The 17,580-nt window shown below is 42.5% G+C and overlaps 1 protein-coding gene across 1 annotated transcript in view; it reads right to left on the bottom strand.

Annotated features, from left to right (window-relative positions):
- Positions 1-2,989: 2,989 nt before the first annotated feature.
- The window catches only part of STEAP2 (STEAP2 metalloreductase), a 122,636-nt gene continuing 108,045 nt past the window's right edge, over positions 2,990-17,580 (bottom strand). Inside the window, exon 5 of the mRNA XM_075827602.1 lies at positions 2,990-7,542. Within this exon, the coding sequence (XP_075683717.1) occupies positions 7,258-7,542 (285 nt within the window). The 3' untranslated portion in view covers positions 2,990-7,257. The remainder of the gene's footprint in view (positions 7,543-17,580) is intronic.

Here is a 17,580-nt window from a genome sequence, read left to right as displayed (position 1 = left end):
GGATTGTAGCAAAATGTGTTTTTTATAGCCGAAATTTCATGTGGTTTTGCGGCAATTGCTGACACCATTATTGAGAAACTCAATGACACATAAAATTATAAAGCTGTGGTCACATCTGTGCTGAACGCTCCGGCGCAGTATCCATCAAATTTGCCGGAAAAAATAGCGCTGCATGCAAGTAACGGACATCTTGGCAGAACCTGACAAACCCCCATTATAAGTCAATGAGGTCCGTCGGGCACTGCTGGAATCCATCCTGCGACCGATCCGGCACTGCGTCATGGCTTCCTTTAAAAATGGAAGCCGCGACGCAGATGTGAACTAACTTGATTTTAATTGAATAATCCAGTTTCTCGCTGCCATTTTGATTGTAGACATCACTGTCTGCAGGCAGTTGCTCGGGCAACTACGTGCCCCATGTTTTACCCAGGCAGCACAAAGTGAGGTTTGACCGGATCACATCTAGCAGAAGTTTTATCGATTATTCCAAATTGTGAGCAGGATGCTGGAAAGCCACAGAAGCAGATCTTAGACAGTAAGGCCGGATTCACTCGAGCGTGTGCGTTTTACGCCTTGAATTACGTCCGAAAATGCGAATCGATAGCGTTGGCAAACATCTGCCCATTGAAAGCAATGGGCTGACGTTTGTCTGTTCACACGAGGCGTATATTTACGCGTAGCTGTCAAAATACATAAATATACGGCCGCACCAAAGAAGTGTCATGTCACTTCTTCAGACGTAAATGGAGCCGTTTTCCATGGAAAACCAGTTTCAGTTACGTCCGTAATGGACGCGGCGTTCAAGCGCCTGCACATGCCGTTATGGCTGAAATGACGGGGCTGTTTTCTCCTGGAAACAGCCCCGTAATTTCGGCCGTTACCGTGTGAACATACCCTTACAGCTCCGTGTCATCAGCGTATGATGCGCGGCTGCGAGATTTTCTCGCAGCCGCCATCATTATGACACTCCGTTTGGATGTTTGTAAACAGAAAAGCACGTGGTGCTTTTCTGTTTACATTCAGAGTTTGACAGCTGTTGCGCGAATCACGCAGTGCACACGGAAGTGCTTCCGTGTGGCATGCGTGGTTTTCACGCACCCATTGACAATGGGTGAGTGATGCGCGAACAATGCACAAATATAGGACATGTCGTGAGTTTTTTTCAGCGGACTCACGCTGCGCAAAACTCACGGACTGTCTGCATGCCCCCATTGACTAATATAGGTGCGTACGACACGTGTGAAAAGCACACGCGTTGCACGCACGTACATCACGCTCGTGTAAACGAGGCCTAAAAGGCACAGGAGAGGCTGAACACTGTGCCCTGTACAGCAGCATGCATGTCACAGGCAGTGCGGTGCAACTTCCATTCAAGTTTGGAGAGAAGGGGGACAGTTATGATGGATTGACAACAGTCTAAGGGCTTATTCAGACGAACGTATAATACGTCCGTGCTACGAGCGTGATTTTCACGCGCCTCGCACGGACCTATGTTCGTCAATGGCTGCGTAAAACTCACATGTCCTATATTTGTGCGTTTCTCGCGCATCACGCACCCATTGAAGTCAATGGGTTCGTGAAAATCACGCGCAGCACACGGAACCACTTCTGTGTGCCGCGCGGTACAGTAGTCAAAACTATGTATGAAAACAGAAAAGCACCACGTGCTTTTCTGTTTACAAACATAAAAACAGTGTCATAATGATGGCGGCTGCGCGAAAATCACACAGCCACGCACCATATGCTGATGACACACGGAGCTTTTGCAGACCTTTTGCGCGCGCAAAACACACACACATTAGAAGTATGTCAGCCGAACCTGACGATTTTGGCAGGTCTGGCCGACCATCTTATGTGTATGGCGGTGTCTCGACTCTCCCCCGACGGCAGATGTCGGGGGGGAGAAGGGTCGAGCGTGTTGTATTACAATATGCCTGATACTTTTGTTTATAAGTAGATAAGCCGCTGGCTCTACTCCTTCTACTTATTGAGCACACATGCACAATCGGCCAACACTGTGTACATGTGATGTCATGCTTTCCTATAGGCTGATATTTGTGCGCATATCACAATGCAATTTAGCGTGCATGCGCGATAATGGCGGGTATTAAAACACTGTGGGACCGTGGCCTTACAATATTACAGATAACAATACTGTGGAAATATTCTGCTTTCTTGTGCTGTACCAATTTAGCAATTTTTCATAACATTTTAACCATTCATATACATCATCATTTTGCTGGTACAAAACAACAGCAGTGTATATCTTAACTCTAAGGGAATGTTTACACGGCTTATTTTCGGGCCGTAAAATCGGAAGCAGAACGCCTCCAAACATCTGCCCATTGATTTAAATGGGGAAAAGGGCGTTCTGTTCAGATGGGCCGTTTTTTTACGCGCCCGTTTTGAAAAACGGCTGCGTAAGACAACGGCAGTGAAAGAGAAGTGCAGGTCACTTCTTGGGACGTTTTTGGAGCCGTTTTTCATTGACTCTATAGAAAACAGCTCCAAAAACGGCCGTAAAAAATGCAGTGAAAATCGCGAGTGGCTTAGAAAACGTCTGAAAATCAGGAGCTGTTTTCCTTTGAAAACAGCTCCGTATTTCGAGACGTTTTTGAGTTTGCGTGTGAACATACCCGAACTGTTATCTGAGCTCCCATAATGCAATGCAATCGGAAACCTCAGAATTTAGCTTTTAGGTTCAATAAAAGGGTGGGAGGTCTGAGTTTTGCGGCTGTAATGTAGATGCTAAAATGTGGCGGTTTCACGGGTGCTTGAAAGCGGTCTTACTTGGTGCGTTTCGTGCTGCACACTGTCACATATTATGATGATGATTATAGCTGCTCACACTGTAAACACTGGGCACAGCACAGCAGTGGTAAGTACAGAAGTATATATTTTTTATATACTTTACCTCAGATATTCTTCTTATATAATAGTATAAACATGTTTTATATGTTTTTCTCTTGAACAACCAACATTCAGTAAATGAAGGAACCACAAATTATTTTTTTTATTATGGAACTCCATACAAATAGGAAAAAGTCAGCCTGATGTACACATCTCTAACATTCACATTGCATTGATTTCTCCACATCTATATGAACAACTGTAACAGTATATATTGGCACACGTGCAGAATGAATATCCATGTCATGGTGTGAAAGAACACAAGGGGTTTTCCATCATAGACATTTATGGTATATCTATGCCATAAATATCTGTTAGGTCGGAGTCCCACCTCTGTGACCTCTACCTTTTGGGAGAACGGGGGTCTCCTGACTCCTGTTTTGCCAGGTGAAGCAGGCCGCCACATTGAGCCGTAGATTGAATGGAGCGGATGGATGTGCGTCAGGGGACCCTGGTTGTTCTGAAAGGTGGTGGTCCCAGAGGTGGGACATCAACCTATCAGATTTTTATGGCATATCCTATAAATGTCTATGGTAGTAAAATGCCTTTTTCTTTCTTTCTTTTGTCTCATGATCTGCATTTCACATTACTTTTCTATTGAAAATGAAAAATACAAATCTCTTATAAAAATGAAAAACCTGACGTCACTAGAAAGCGAATGTACCGACGAATTACTGCAAATACAAAACACAGTACACTGTGATATTGAAATCCCTGTAACACCATAGAAGAGGTTCAACACTGCACAAACACACGGAGTGCAACGATCCTGAATGAGCATTTTCACCAAAATCACCATTAAATAGAGTAGTGGGTCCCCCAGTTCTTATCTTTAACAAATGGTAGAGGTGAGGGGGCCCCATAGCAAAGAATAAAATGGGTCCCCCTTCTGGTGCTGGATAACACTACCACACTCATACCTACTTGGGACGGGGCTGACATGGTGCTTGTTTGCCCCATTTCCTTTTAATGATCCATGGCCCTATTATCCAAACCCTTTTTTTTATCCAACGTTGTAGGGCCTGTCAAATGGGGATCCCTGTTCTCACAATCCTGTCTGGCTACTCATTACCCCTGCAGAGCGGCTCACCCGTTCTAGCTCAGAGGGGATCCGAGCGGGGTCAAGATGTGATGTCACTTTCTATGACATCACATCTTTGTGAGACAACCCTTTTTAAAAAAGGGATTCATTCAACTTGAGCTGAGACCCCTCTCTCCAGGAGCCCCATAGCAGCTGCATGGGTTGCCTCTGTGGTACATATGCCCTTGTATTTTCTCCCCAATTCCCACCAGGAACGCCCTGGCGACAGCCCACATGCATCCTGGGAACTAGGAATGCAAAATTTCATAGGGCTTCTATTCATGTCAACAGGGGGAAGGGGCAGTCAGGCACAACCTGGGGGGCAGATATAAATATAAATAAAAAATAAAGAAGTCCAGCCTTATTTGAGGCACAAAAACTTTTTAACAAATAAGGCTCCTTTAGAAATGGCGGAAAAATATTGCAGAATTCCGGTAAAGTGCGGACATTGTGACAGAATCCCGGCAGACCCTATTACAGATCCAATGAGGTCTGACGGGGGGCGATGTTTTCCATCACAGCGTTTTTTGGCGCCTATGACGGAAAAGAAAAACTGGAATACATATCGCAAATGTGAACAGAGCCTAACGGTGTTACAACTCAGCTACGTGATGGAGCGCCCCTTTTTTTCGTATTTTATTTCTGGTGGAAATATACTACATAACAGATAGAACTAAGAAAGAGCTGGACAGGATTATTCATTTGACAGATGAGGACGTCTCATTTTTACGGGTATATTTTAGATTTTAGGGGAACGTCTGGTAAAATGTTATTGCCACATGATAAGCGTTTACTGAAAATCTGTTCTACACTGGACTGTGGTGATACATTGAGGACATCTTGGCTTTAGATCTACAGGTGTACAGTATCAGCACCGCCACTAGAGGGCTCCACCATGGACTGCACATTGTTGTTTCTTGTCCAGTCTTTTAAATCAATATATGAAAATCTCAAAAACATCTCCAGAATTTTCAATAAAAAAATTCTTGTGCATTTAGTTAACGGGATGTTCTGGATATTTCGATATTTTCAGTTGTGAACAAAGATTGACCCGTTGCAGATATACAATAGAGACAGCCGTTCTGTGGGCCTGGCTTAGGCCTCGGTCATATTACCGCTACAATAGCCCCATAGAAATTAATAAAAATATACTGTAAACAGGAAATGTATGGAGTGCACGATAATAAGTTAAAACCTTCTTTCATGTCAGAATATCATACATCACTGGTACTGGAGTTCTCCCATTCATCTCTATGGGGGATGTGTGCGCTATTGGAGCGGTAATGTGAATGAGATCTAAGGTCACATGCACACCACTGTCATTTTTATCCGCACCTACGTATCTGTAATTGCGGATAAAATACTGATCCTTTCATTTCTATGGCCCACGGATACCTTCATGTATATTTATGGGAATTTTCCGGGCCGTAGAAATGACCCGCAGAAAATAGGACATACTTTATAATGGACGGCCCGCAAATGTGGGTGACAGTCCGCAGCCGTCCGTGCCCGTAATCACGGGCCGTGTGCATGAGGCCTAATATTGCAACGCTAGTGATATCACTGTGTGAGCCATGAACCGAGAACATTTTGCAAAATAACTAGTCACATTGATGAGGTATACACCACAGTGATGTCAGAAGTTTCCAGATAAAATATATTCTCCTATACAGATGTAGCAGAGTTGAGTTACCCAGATGCAGCAGATAAAGGTAAACTCATCGTGATATTGATGAAAGGTGAAGCTTGAAAAACTTGGGCCCCAATACAAAGCTATATGAGCCCCCTTCAATGTCCTATGACTTCATATGTGCCTTCTATATGATATACACCACACTATATAGCCCCAGTCAGCAACCCGCCAAGTAGATCAGTCAGCAGCATTGACGTGATGCTAATGGATCATGGCCATACACATAAAGCAATGCCCAGCAGGGGTGTACACAGAAATCATAGGGCCAGTAGCAAAACTCATTACTGGCCACTGAGCGCTCCAACAAATAGATACAACTTTTCTATTATTGGTAATGTCCACCATAAGTTGGTAACATATCTGTATAGGTTTTGGAGCTCTGTTTTCCACACATGCCTAATTCTTTTGTCACAGTCATAGAATTAAAGATACACTCCAATAAATTTTTTGTACTTTACAGACGGGATCCACCATAAAAAAAATTAGTTGGAGTGTCTCTTTAAATGACAAAACTCTGGCTTCCTACAGCCACCACTAGGGGGAGCTCACAGCCTATGGATTTGTACAGCTAGTATTGAACTAAATGGGATCAGTAAAAACCTCTATGCAGTGAATTCCCCATAGTGATGGCTAAAAAAAAATATGATATGACTGTCAGGAAGCAGTAGCATGGTCTGCCATTATGGAGGGTATGCCACTGCCTCCCTACCAACACTGCCTCCCCATCACAGTACTTGTCCAAGGCAGGCAAGTTGGTGCTTGGGGGTAAATCTAGCGGGCCAGTGTTAAGTGGTGGGCACTCTGATGGCACTGTTAAAAGGAAGCAATAACAATACATATTTCATGAATAGTTTGTGCACTTGTGTAGTCTACTTTTAGTTTTATCCTGGTGGAGCTCGAGATCCTTCACATTATTGCAGCTCCACATCTCCAGGATAGCCTACCCTGGTGTTACAATGTACAAATGATGCAGTGGAATGATAAATTCAGCTCTGCTATATCTATATATTAATGCATCACATCCAGTACAGTCCCTTCTGTCCGTGGGCAACAGGCACTCTTTAAAGGGAAACTGTCAGTAGGTTTGGAGCCACTAAACCACCAGTATGTCGCTATGCAGCTGGGATTCCAAACACGCCCTTGTCAAAATCAGACGTTTCAGCAATAGTTGGTGAAAGAACTTGACTAGATGAGTCCTGCGGCGTCGAGCCCATTCGCATTGCACAGTTGAAGCGGACTACATTACACTGCGCATTCGCGTGGACGCGAGGTGAACTGTCGTCGGCTTCATCTGTGCTATGCCAACGCGCTCGACGCACCTCGGTAAGTTGTAAGTTCTTTCACCAACTATTGCCGGAACGTCAGATTTTGATGTGGGCATGTTTAAACCCCAGCTGCATAACGCCATCTTGGGCACTATGGGCCTACTGACAGGTTCCCTTTAATTGTAGCTAGTACGGATAAACATAAAAAGAAAGGGGTCAGTAACAATATTTCCTACTATCGTGCTGCCACATGAGCTTATTATGCCCCCTGCTGGCAAGGCAGCTAAACGAAGTACAGACGTGTCTCATCACATCACGGTGACCCTCTCAGGAGAAATGTGTGCCGCGCTGCCGCTCGTATTTTCCTTGAAGTGACTCTTCTCCCAGCCTCTTTTAATCCGTCGTAACTTTTTGCTCACGCACGGGCAGAGTAACACGATCTTTCCAAGGATTACTATTGTGGGTAGGATCAGCGCTAAGACAAAGTTTGGAGGGGTGTAAAACCGGTAATACTCTTCTTCGAAGGCCCTCTTCCAGCCGTATATCAAAACATGGAAGGTGCTGATCAACAAGGCGACGTATCCAAGAGTAGACTTGAGGAAACAAAAACATGAGGATGGTTAAAAAACGTAAATCATGAAGGATCGTACAAGTATAAGAAATTGCACTGTAGCCAGAACTCAACTCCGTTTTATTTTTATAGCTTGCCCCTTACATGACATATAGAACATAACACTTGTATTACAGGCTCTGTACACCTTTGAAATAGTTTTGGTGCAACTTTCTAAATACTGTTTATTAATAATTATTTTTACTTTTTAAGATACAGCTGCTTTGTATCCTGTATACAGAGCAGCTGTATCTAGTGCTGAAACCTGTATCCGTCAGTTCAGCGGGACTGACGGGTTCAGTGTCAGCGGGACACGCAGGATCAATCAGTTACTGATCACTTCTAAGTTCATAACTTAGATGTAATCGATAACAGGTGGTCCTGACCTGATGGATACAGGTTTCAGCGCTAGATACAGCTGCTCTATATACAGGATACAAAGCAGCTGTATCTCATAAAGTAAAAATCATTTTTAATAAAAAGTAATCAGAAAGTTGTACCAATTTCAAAGGTGCACATAGCCTTTAAAGAATGTTATTACCCAGCTTTTCCAGACTTCTGAATGACAGGGTAGCTGAGAACTATTTTATTGCAACCATCCAACAGTGTTCTTTCTCTACACAGTGCCAATCCAGCTGCGCCATGCAAGACCGACTGGTTGCTATGGATAGGATGGTCAAACATCCATAGCCTTTTACTATATATTACTTATTTTGTCACTTAACTTTTTTAAACTTCTTTTTCATAGAGTACAAAATAACAAAAAAGTTACTTGAAAGTCAGATATGTATGAATAGAGGGAAAAAAGGTTTGTATTTTTCAAAAAGTTGAAACGTCCCAAAGGCATACTTTCCTACTCTCCGGATTGTCTAAAAGAGTCTGGCAAAAATAGAGGAGAACTCCTGTACTTCTGCCAGAACAGACAGGTCTACCTCAAAGGCTGCTGACAGCTGCCACTAGGGGGAGCTAGCTGCATTTGTATTTATATTGCTCCCACTGACTTTAATGGGAGCTGTACAAATATGTATGAAGTGAGCGCCCCCTGGTGGTGACTGAAGGCAGCCAGAATTTTATTATTTAACTCTTTGGCTATGTGAAAGGAAGCAGGTGACTTAAAGCTCAGTATAAAAAAAACAAAGCTTCAAACTCTTTAAATATATAAAATTATACAGCACAGGGTTTTGGACCTATTTATAGTGAATAAACCAGTGCCAGCCCTCTGTTGGCAATATTTATGTGGGACACTTTGCTGGCACTGCAGGGGAATATGTTTGGCAATGTTTATGTGGGACACTGTTGGTACTATTGTTTATTGGGGGATTCTGGGGGCAATGAGAGGCGCCTGATGATGTCACAATTCGCTGAGCGGACACAAAGGGTGCCGGTCGATGCCTGTACTAGTTTTTCAGTTGAACGGAAAAGGCTCTTCTCCACTTTAACCTGTGGAGCATTTTTTGGAGAGTGTAATGCCGAGACCGGACATGGGATATCTCTCCATTATACTGGGTCCTGGCATCTGCCCAACTTTGCAGGGTGCTAACTCTGGCCAGAGCACCCACTTTTTGAAAACGTTGGATTGATCCATCCGCGGCCTATCAAATTTACACCATAACACAATTTTTGGTGCTCGGACAGCCCAAGATGCGCCTCTTAATAAATTTAGCGCATCTTATTCCAGCGGCCTACTCTTTCTGACTGGCATATGAAGTGCCAGTCTTAGTAAATCCCCCCCCCCAATAAGTTTTATTATCTTGTCATTTATAATATTTTCACACTGTGGTCTCCACGCTGAAATCTTGAGAACCACCGCTGTATGGAGGTGATGTGTTGTAATGACCAAGTCCATTCGGCAAAATCTGTGAAGCTGTTGCCTCTATAGACGTCAATGAAGGCAGCATGTTCATAGTCTGTGCAGTATGGATGAACTAAATCAATACAACAAGTCCATGCAGCAGAGGTCCCCAAAATCTCAATGGGATACTGCGTAACATGAACCTCCTGGGCCCCAATGCACAATCTGTAACAGGGCCCCCCCCCCCCCCCCCCCCGTCATGTGCCATCTATAATACTGGTATCTTCTTATGAGGCAGAGGGGTGTGTGTGACCCTCTATATTCTATGATCTCCTTTATATACTGCTATGAGCTGCTGTGTGTGACCCTCTATATTCTATGATCTCCTTTATATACTGCTATGAGCTGCTGTGTGTGACCCTCTATATTCTATGATCTCCTTTATATACTGCTATGAGCTGTTGTGTGTGACCGCTCTATATTCTATGATCTCCTTTATATACGGCTATGAGCTGCTGTGTGTGACCGCTCTATATTCTATGATCTCCTTTATATACGGCTATGAGCTGCTGTGTGTGACCCTCTATATTCTATGATCTCCTTTATATACTGCTATGAGCTGCTGTGTGTGACCCTCTATATTCTATGATCTCCTTTATATACTGCTATGAGCTGCTGTGTGTGACCGCTCTATATTCTATGATCTCCTTTATATACGGCTATGAGCTGCTGTGTGTGACCGCTCTATATTCTATGATCTCCTTTATATACTGCTATGAGCTGCTGTGTGTGACCCTCTATATTCTATGATCTCCTTTATATACTGCTATGAGCTGCTGTGTGTGACCGCTCTATATTCTATGATCTCCTTTATATACGGCTATGAGCTGCTGTGTGTGACCGCTCTATATTCTATGATCTCCTTTATATACTGCTATGAGCTGCTGTGTGTGACCCTCTATATTCTATGATCTCCTTTATATACTGCTATGAGCTGCTGTGTGTGACTGCTCTATATTCTATGATCTCCTTTATATACTGCTATGAGCTGCTGTGTGTGACCCTCTATATTCTATGATCTCCTTTATATACTGCTATGAGCTGCTGTGTGTGACCCTCTATATTCTATGATCTCCTCTATATACTGCTATGAGCTGCTGTGTGTGACCCTCTATATTCTATGATCTCCTTTATATACTGCTATGAGCTGCTGTGTGTGACCGCTCTATATTCTATGATCTCCTTTATATACGGCTATGAGCTGCTGTGTGTGACCCTCTATATTCTATGATCTCCTTTATATACGGCTATGAGCTGTTGTGTGTGACTGCTCTATATTCTATGATCTCCTTTATATACGGCTATGAGCTGCTGTGTGTGACCCTCTATATTCTATGATCTCCTTTATATACGGCTATGAGCTGCTGTGTGTGACCCTCTATATTCTATGATCTCCTTTATATACTGCTATGTGCTGCTGTGTGTGACCCTCTATATTCTATGATCTCCTTTATATACTGCTATGAGCTGCTGTGTGTGACCCTCTATATTCTATGATCTCCTTTATATACGGCTATGAGCTGCTGTGTGTGACCCTCTATATTCTATGATCTCCTTTATATACTGCTGAGCTGCTGTGTGTGACCCTCTATATTCTATGATCTCCTTTATATACTGCTATGAGCTGCTGTGTGTGACAGCTCTATATTCTATGATCTCCTTTATATACGGCTATGAGCTGCTGTGTGTGACCGCTCTATATTCTATGATCTCCTTTATATACGGCTATGAGCTGCTGTGTGTGACCCTCTATATTCTATGATCTCCTTTATATACTGCTATGAGCTGCTGTGTGTGACAGCTCTATATTCTATGATCTCCTTTATATACGGCTATGAGCTGCTGTGTGTGACCCTCTATATTCTATGATCTCCTTTATATACGGCTATGAGCTGCTGTGTGTGACCGCTCTATATTCTATGATCTCCTTTATATACGGCTATGAGCTGCTGTGTGTGACCCTCTATATTCTATGATCTCCTTTATATAAGGCTATGAGCTGCTGTGTGTGACCCTCTATATTCTATGATCTCCTTTATATACGGCTATGAGCTGCTGTGTGTGACCGCTCTATATTCTATGATCTCCTTTATATACTGCTATGAGCTGCTGTGTGTGACCCTCTATATTCTATGATCTCCTTTATATACGGCTATGAGCTGCTGTGTGTGACCCTCTATATTCTATGATCTCCTTTATATACGGCTATGAGCTGCTGTGTGTGACCCTCTATATTCTATGATCTCCTTTATATACGGCTATGAGCTGCTGTGTGTGACCCTCTATATTCTATGATCTCCTTTATATACTGCTATGAGCTGCTGTGTGTGACCGCTCTATATTCTATGATCTCCTTTATATACTGCTATGAGCTGCTGTGTGTGACCCTCTATATTCTATGATCTCCTTTATATAAGGCTATGAGCTGCTGTGTGTGACCCTCTATATTCTATGATCTCCTTTATATACGGCTATGAGCTGCTGTGTGTGACCGCTCTATATTCTATGATCTCCTTTATATACTGCTATGAGCTGCTGTGTGTGACCCTCTATATTCTATGATCTCCTTTATATACTGCTATGAGCTGCTGTGTGTGACCCTCTATATTCTATGATCTCCTTTATATACGGCTATGAGCTGCTGTGTGTGACCCTCTATATTCTATGATCTCCTTTATATGCTGCTGTGTGTGACCCTCTATATTCTATGATCTCCTTTATATACTGCTATGAGCTGCTGTGTGTGACCGCTCTATATGCTATGATCTCCTTTATATACGGCTATGAGCTGCTGTGTGTGACCGCTCTATATTCTATGATCTCCTTTATATACGGCTATGAGCTGCTGTGTGTGACCCTCTATATTCTATGATCTCCTTTATATACGGCTATGAGCTGCTGTGTGTGACCGCTCTATATTCTATGATCTCCTTTATATACTGCTATGAGCTGCTGTGTATGACCCTCTATATTCTATGATCTCCTTTATATACGGCTATGAGCTGCTGTGTGTGACCTTCTATATTCTATGATCTCCTTTATATACGGCTATGAGCTGCTGTGTGTGACCGCTCTATATTCTATGATCTCCTTTATATACGGCTATGAGCTGCTGTGTGTGACCCTCTATATTCTATGATCTCCTTTATATACTGCTATGAGCTGCTGTGTGTGACCCTCTATATTCTATGATCTCCTTTATATACTGCTATGAGCTGCTGTGTGTGACCCTCTATATTCTATGATCTCCTTTATATACTGCTATGAGCTGCTGTGTGTGACCGCTCTATATTCTATGATCTCCTTTATATACGGCTATGAGCTGCTGTGTGTGACCCTCTATATTCTATGATCTCCTTTATATACGGCTATGAGCTGCTGTGTGTGACCGCTCTATATTCTATGATCTCCTTTATATACGGCTATGAGCTGCTGTGTGTGACCCTCTATATTCTATGATCTCCTTTATATACGGCTATGAGCTGCTGTGTGTGACCCTCTATATTCTATGATCTCCTTTATATACGGCTATGAGCTGCTGTGTGTGACCCTCTATATTCTATGATCTCCTTTATATACTGCTATGAGCTGCTGTGTGTGACCGCTCTATATTCTATGATCTCCTTTATATACGGCTATGAGCTGCTGTGTGTGACCCTCTATATTCTATGATCTCCTTTATATACGGCTATGAGCTGCTGTGTGTGACCCTCTATATTCTATGATCTCCTTTATATACTGCTATGAGCTGCTGTGTGTGACCGCTCTATATTCTATGATCTCCTTTATATACGGCTATGAGCTGCTGTGTGTGACTCTCTATATTCTATGATCTCCTTTATATACGGCTATGAGCTGCTGTGTGTGACCGCTCTATATTCTATGATCTCCTTTATATACGGCTATGAGCTGCTGTGTGTGACCCTCTATATTCTATGATCTCCTTTATATACTGCTATGAGCTGCTGTGTGTGACCCTCTATATTCTATGATCTCCTTTATATACTGCTATGAGCTGCTGTGTGTGACCCTCTATATTCTATGATCTCCTTTATATACTGCTATGAGCTGCTGTGTGTGACCGCTCTATATTCTATGATCTCCTTTATATACGGCTATGAGCTGCTGTGTGTGACCCTCTATATTCTATGATCTCCTTTATATACTGCTATGAGCTGCTGTGTGTGACCCTCTATATTCTATGATCTCCTTTATATACGGCTATGAGCTGCTGTGTGTGACCGCTCTATATTCTATGATCTCCTTTATATACTGCTATGAGCTGCTGTGTGTGACTGCTCTATATTCTATGATCTCCTTTATATACGGCTATGAGCTGCTGTGTGTGACCCTCTATATTCTATGATCTCCTTTATATACGGCTATGAGCTGCTGTGTGTGACCCTCTATATTCTATGATCTCCTTTATATACGGCTATGAGCTGCTGTGTATGACCCTCTATATTCTATGATCTCCTTTATATACGGCTATGAGCTGCTGTGTGTGACCCTCTATATTCTATGATCTCCTTTATATACTGCTATGAGCTGCTGTGTGTGACCCTCTATATTCTATGATCTCCTTTATATACTGCTATGAGCTGCTGTGTGTGACCCTCTATATTCTATGATCTCTTTTATATACGGCTATGAGCTGCTGTGTGTGACTGCTCTATATTCTATGATCTCCTTTATATACTGCTATGAGCTGCTGTGTGTGACCCTCTATATTCTATGATCTCCTTTATATACTGCTATGAGCTGCTGTGTGTGACCCTCTATATTCTATGATCTCCTTTATATACTGCTATGAGCTGCTGTGTGTGACCGCTCTATATTCTATGATCTCCTTTATATACTGCTATGAGCTGCTGTGTGTGACCCTCTATATTCTATGATCTCCTTTATATACGGCTATGAGCTGCTGTGTGTGACCCTCTATATTCTATGATCTCCTTTATATACGGCTATGAGCTGCTGTGTGTGACCGCTCTATATTCTATGATCTCCTTTATATACTGCTATGAGCTGCTGTGTGTGACCCTCTATATTCTATGATCTCCTTTATATACGGCTATGAGCTGCTGTGTGTGACCCTCTATATTCTATGATCTCCTTTATATACGGCTATGAGCTGCTGTGTGTGACCCTCTATATTCTATGATCTCCTTTATATACGGCTATGAGCTGCTGTGTGTGACCCTCTATATTCTATGATCTCCTTTATATACTGCTATGAGCTGCTGTGTGTGACCCTCTATATTCTATGATCTCCTTTATATACGGCTATGAGCTGCTGTGTGTGACCCTCTATATTCTATGATCTCCTTTATATAAGGCTATGAGCTGCTGTGTGTGACCCTCTATATTCTATGATCTCCTTTATATACGGCTATGAGCTGCTGTGTGTGACCGCTCTATATTCTATGATCTCCTTTATATACGGCTATGAGCTGCTGTGTGTGACCCTCTATATTCTATGATCTCCTTTATATACGGCTATGAGCTGCTGTGTGTGACCCTCTATATTCTATGATCTCCTTTATATACGGCTATGAGCTGCTGTGTGTGACCCTCTATATTCTATGATCTCCTTTATATACGGCTATGAGCTGTTGTGTGTGACTGCTCTATATTCTATGATCTCCTTTATATACGGCTATGAGCTGCTGTGTGCGACCGCTCTATATTCTATGATCTCCTTTATATACGGCTATGAGCTGCTGTGTGTGACCCTCTATATTCTATGATCTCCTTTATATACGGCTATGAGCTGCTGTGTGTGACCCTCTATATTCTATGATCTCCTTTATATACGGCTATGAGCTGCTGTGTGTGACCCTCTATATTCTATGATCTCCTTTATATACTGCTATGAGCTGCTGTGTGTGACCGCTCTATATTCTATGATCTCCTTTATATACTGCTATGAGCTGCTGTGTGTGACCCTCTATATTCTATGATCTCCTTTATATAAGGCTATGAGCTGCTGTGTGTGACCCTCTATATTCTATGATCTCCTTTATATACGGCTATGAGCTGCTGTGTGTGACCGCTCTATATTCTATGATCTCCTTTATATACTGCTATGAGCTGCTGTGTGTGACCCTCTATATTCTATGATCTCCTTTATATACTGCTATGAGCTGCTGTGTGTGACCCTCTATATTCTATGATCTCCTTTATATACGGCTATGAGCTGCTGTGTGTGACCCTCTATATTCTATGATCTCCTTTATATACTGCTATGAGCTGCTGTGTGTGACCCTCTATATTCTATGATCTCCTTTATATACGGCTATGAGCTGCTGTGTGTGACCGCTCTATATGCTATGATCTCCTTTATATACGGCTATGAGCTGCTGTGTGTGACCGCTCTATATTCTATGATCTCCTTTATATACGGCTATGAGCTGCTGTGTGTGACCCTCTATATTCTATGATCTCCTTTATATACTGCTATGAGCTGCTGTGTGTGACCCTCTATATTCTATGATCTCCTTTATATACTGCTATGAGCTGCTGTGTGTGACCGCTCTATATTCTATGATCTCCTTTATATACGGCTATGAGCTGCTGTGTGTGACCCTCTATATTCTATGATCTCCTTTATATACGGCTATGAGCTGCTGTGTGTGACCCTCTATATTCTATGATCTCCTTTATATACTGCTATGAGCTGCTGTGTGTGACCGCTCTATATTCTATGATCTCCTTTATATACGGCTATGAGCTGCTGTGTGTGACCGCTCTATATTCTATGATCTCCTTTATATACTGCTATGAGCTGCTGTGTGTGACCGCTCTATATTCTATGATCTCCTTTATATACGGCTATGAGCTGCTGTGTGTGACCCTCTATATTCTATGATCTCCTTTATATACGGCTATGAGCTGCTGTGTGTGACCGCTCTATATTCTATGATCTCCTTTATATACGGCTATGAGCTGCTGTGTGTGACCCTCTATATTCTATGATCTCCTTTATATACGGCTATGAGCTGCTGTGTGTGACCCTCTATATTCTATGATCTCCTTTATATACTGCTATGAGCTGCTGTGTGTGACCGCTCTATATTCTATGATCTCCTTTATATACGGCTATGAGCTGCTGTGTGTGACCGCTCTATATTCTATGATCTCCTTTATATACTGCTATGAGCTGCTGTGTGTGACCGCTCTATATTCTATGATCTCCTTTATATACGGCTATGAGCTGCTGTGTGTGACCCTCTATATTCTATGATCTCCTTTATATACGGCTATGAGCTGCTGTGTGTGACCCTCTATATTCTATGATCTCCTTTATATAAGGCTATGAGCTGCTGTGTGTGACCCTCTATATTCTATGATCTCCTTTATATACGGCTATGAGCTGTTGTGTGTGACTGCTCTATATTCTATGATCTCCTTTATATACGGCTATGAGCTGCTGTGTGCGACCCTCTATATTCTATGATCTCCTTTATATACGGCTATGAGCTGCTGTGTGTGACCCTCTATATTCTATGATCTCCTTTATATACGGCTATGAGCTGCTGTGTGTGACCCTCTATATTCTATGATCTCCTTTATATACGGCTATGAGCTGTTGTGTGTGACTGCTCTATATTCTATGATCTCCTTTATATACGGCTATGAGCTGCTGTGTGCGACCCTCTATATTCTATGATCTCCTTTATATACGGCTATGAGCTGCTGTGTGTGACCCTCTATATTCTATGATCTCCTTTATATACGGCTATGAGCTGTTGTGTGTGACTGCTCTATATTCTATGATCTCCTTTATATACGGCTATGAGCTGCTGTGTGCGACCCTCTATATTCTATGATCTCCTTTATATACGGCTATGAGCTGCTGTGTGTGACCCTCTATATTCTATGATCTCCTTTATATACGGCTATGAGCTGCTGTGTGTGACCCTCTATATTCTATGATCTCCTTTATATACGGCTATGAGCTGCTGTGTGTGACCCTCTATATTCTATGATCTCCTTTATATACGGCTATGAGCTGCTGTGTGTGACCCTCTATATTCTATGATCTCCTTTATATACTGCTATGAGCTGCTGTGTGTGACCGCTCTATATTCTATGATCTCCTTTATATACTGCTATGAGCTGCTGTGTGTGACCCTCTATATTCTATGATCTCCTTTATATAAGGCT

Source organism: Rhinoderma darwinii, chromosome 5, assembly GCF_050947455.1.
Source record: "Rhinoderma darwinii isolate aRhiDar2 chromosome 5, aRhiDar2.hap1, whole genome shotgun sequence".
Lineage (NCBI taxonomy): Eukaryota > Metazoa > Chordata > Amphibia > Anura > Rhinodermatidae > Rhinoderma > Rhinoderma darwinii.
The sequence above is the reverse complement of the archived record's forward strand: the minus strand, read 5'-3'. Positions and strand labels throughout refer to the sequence as shown.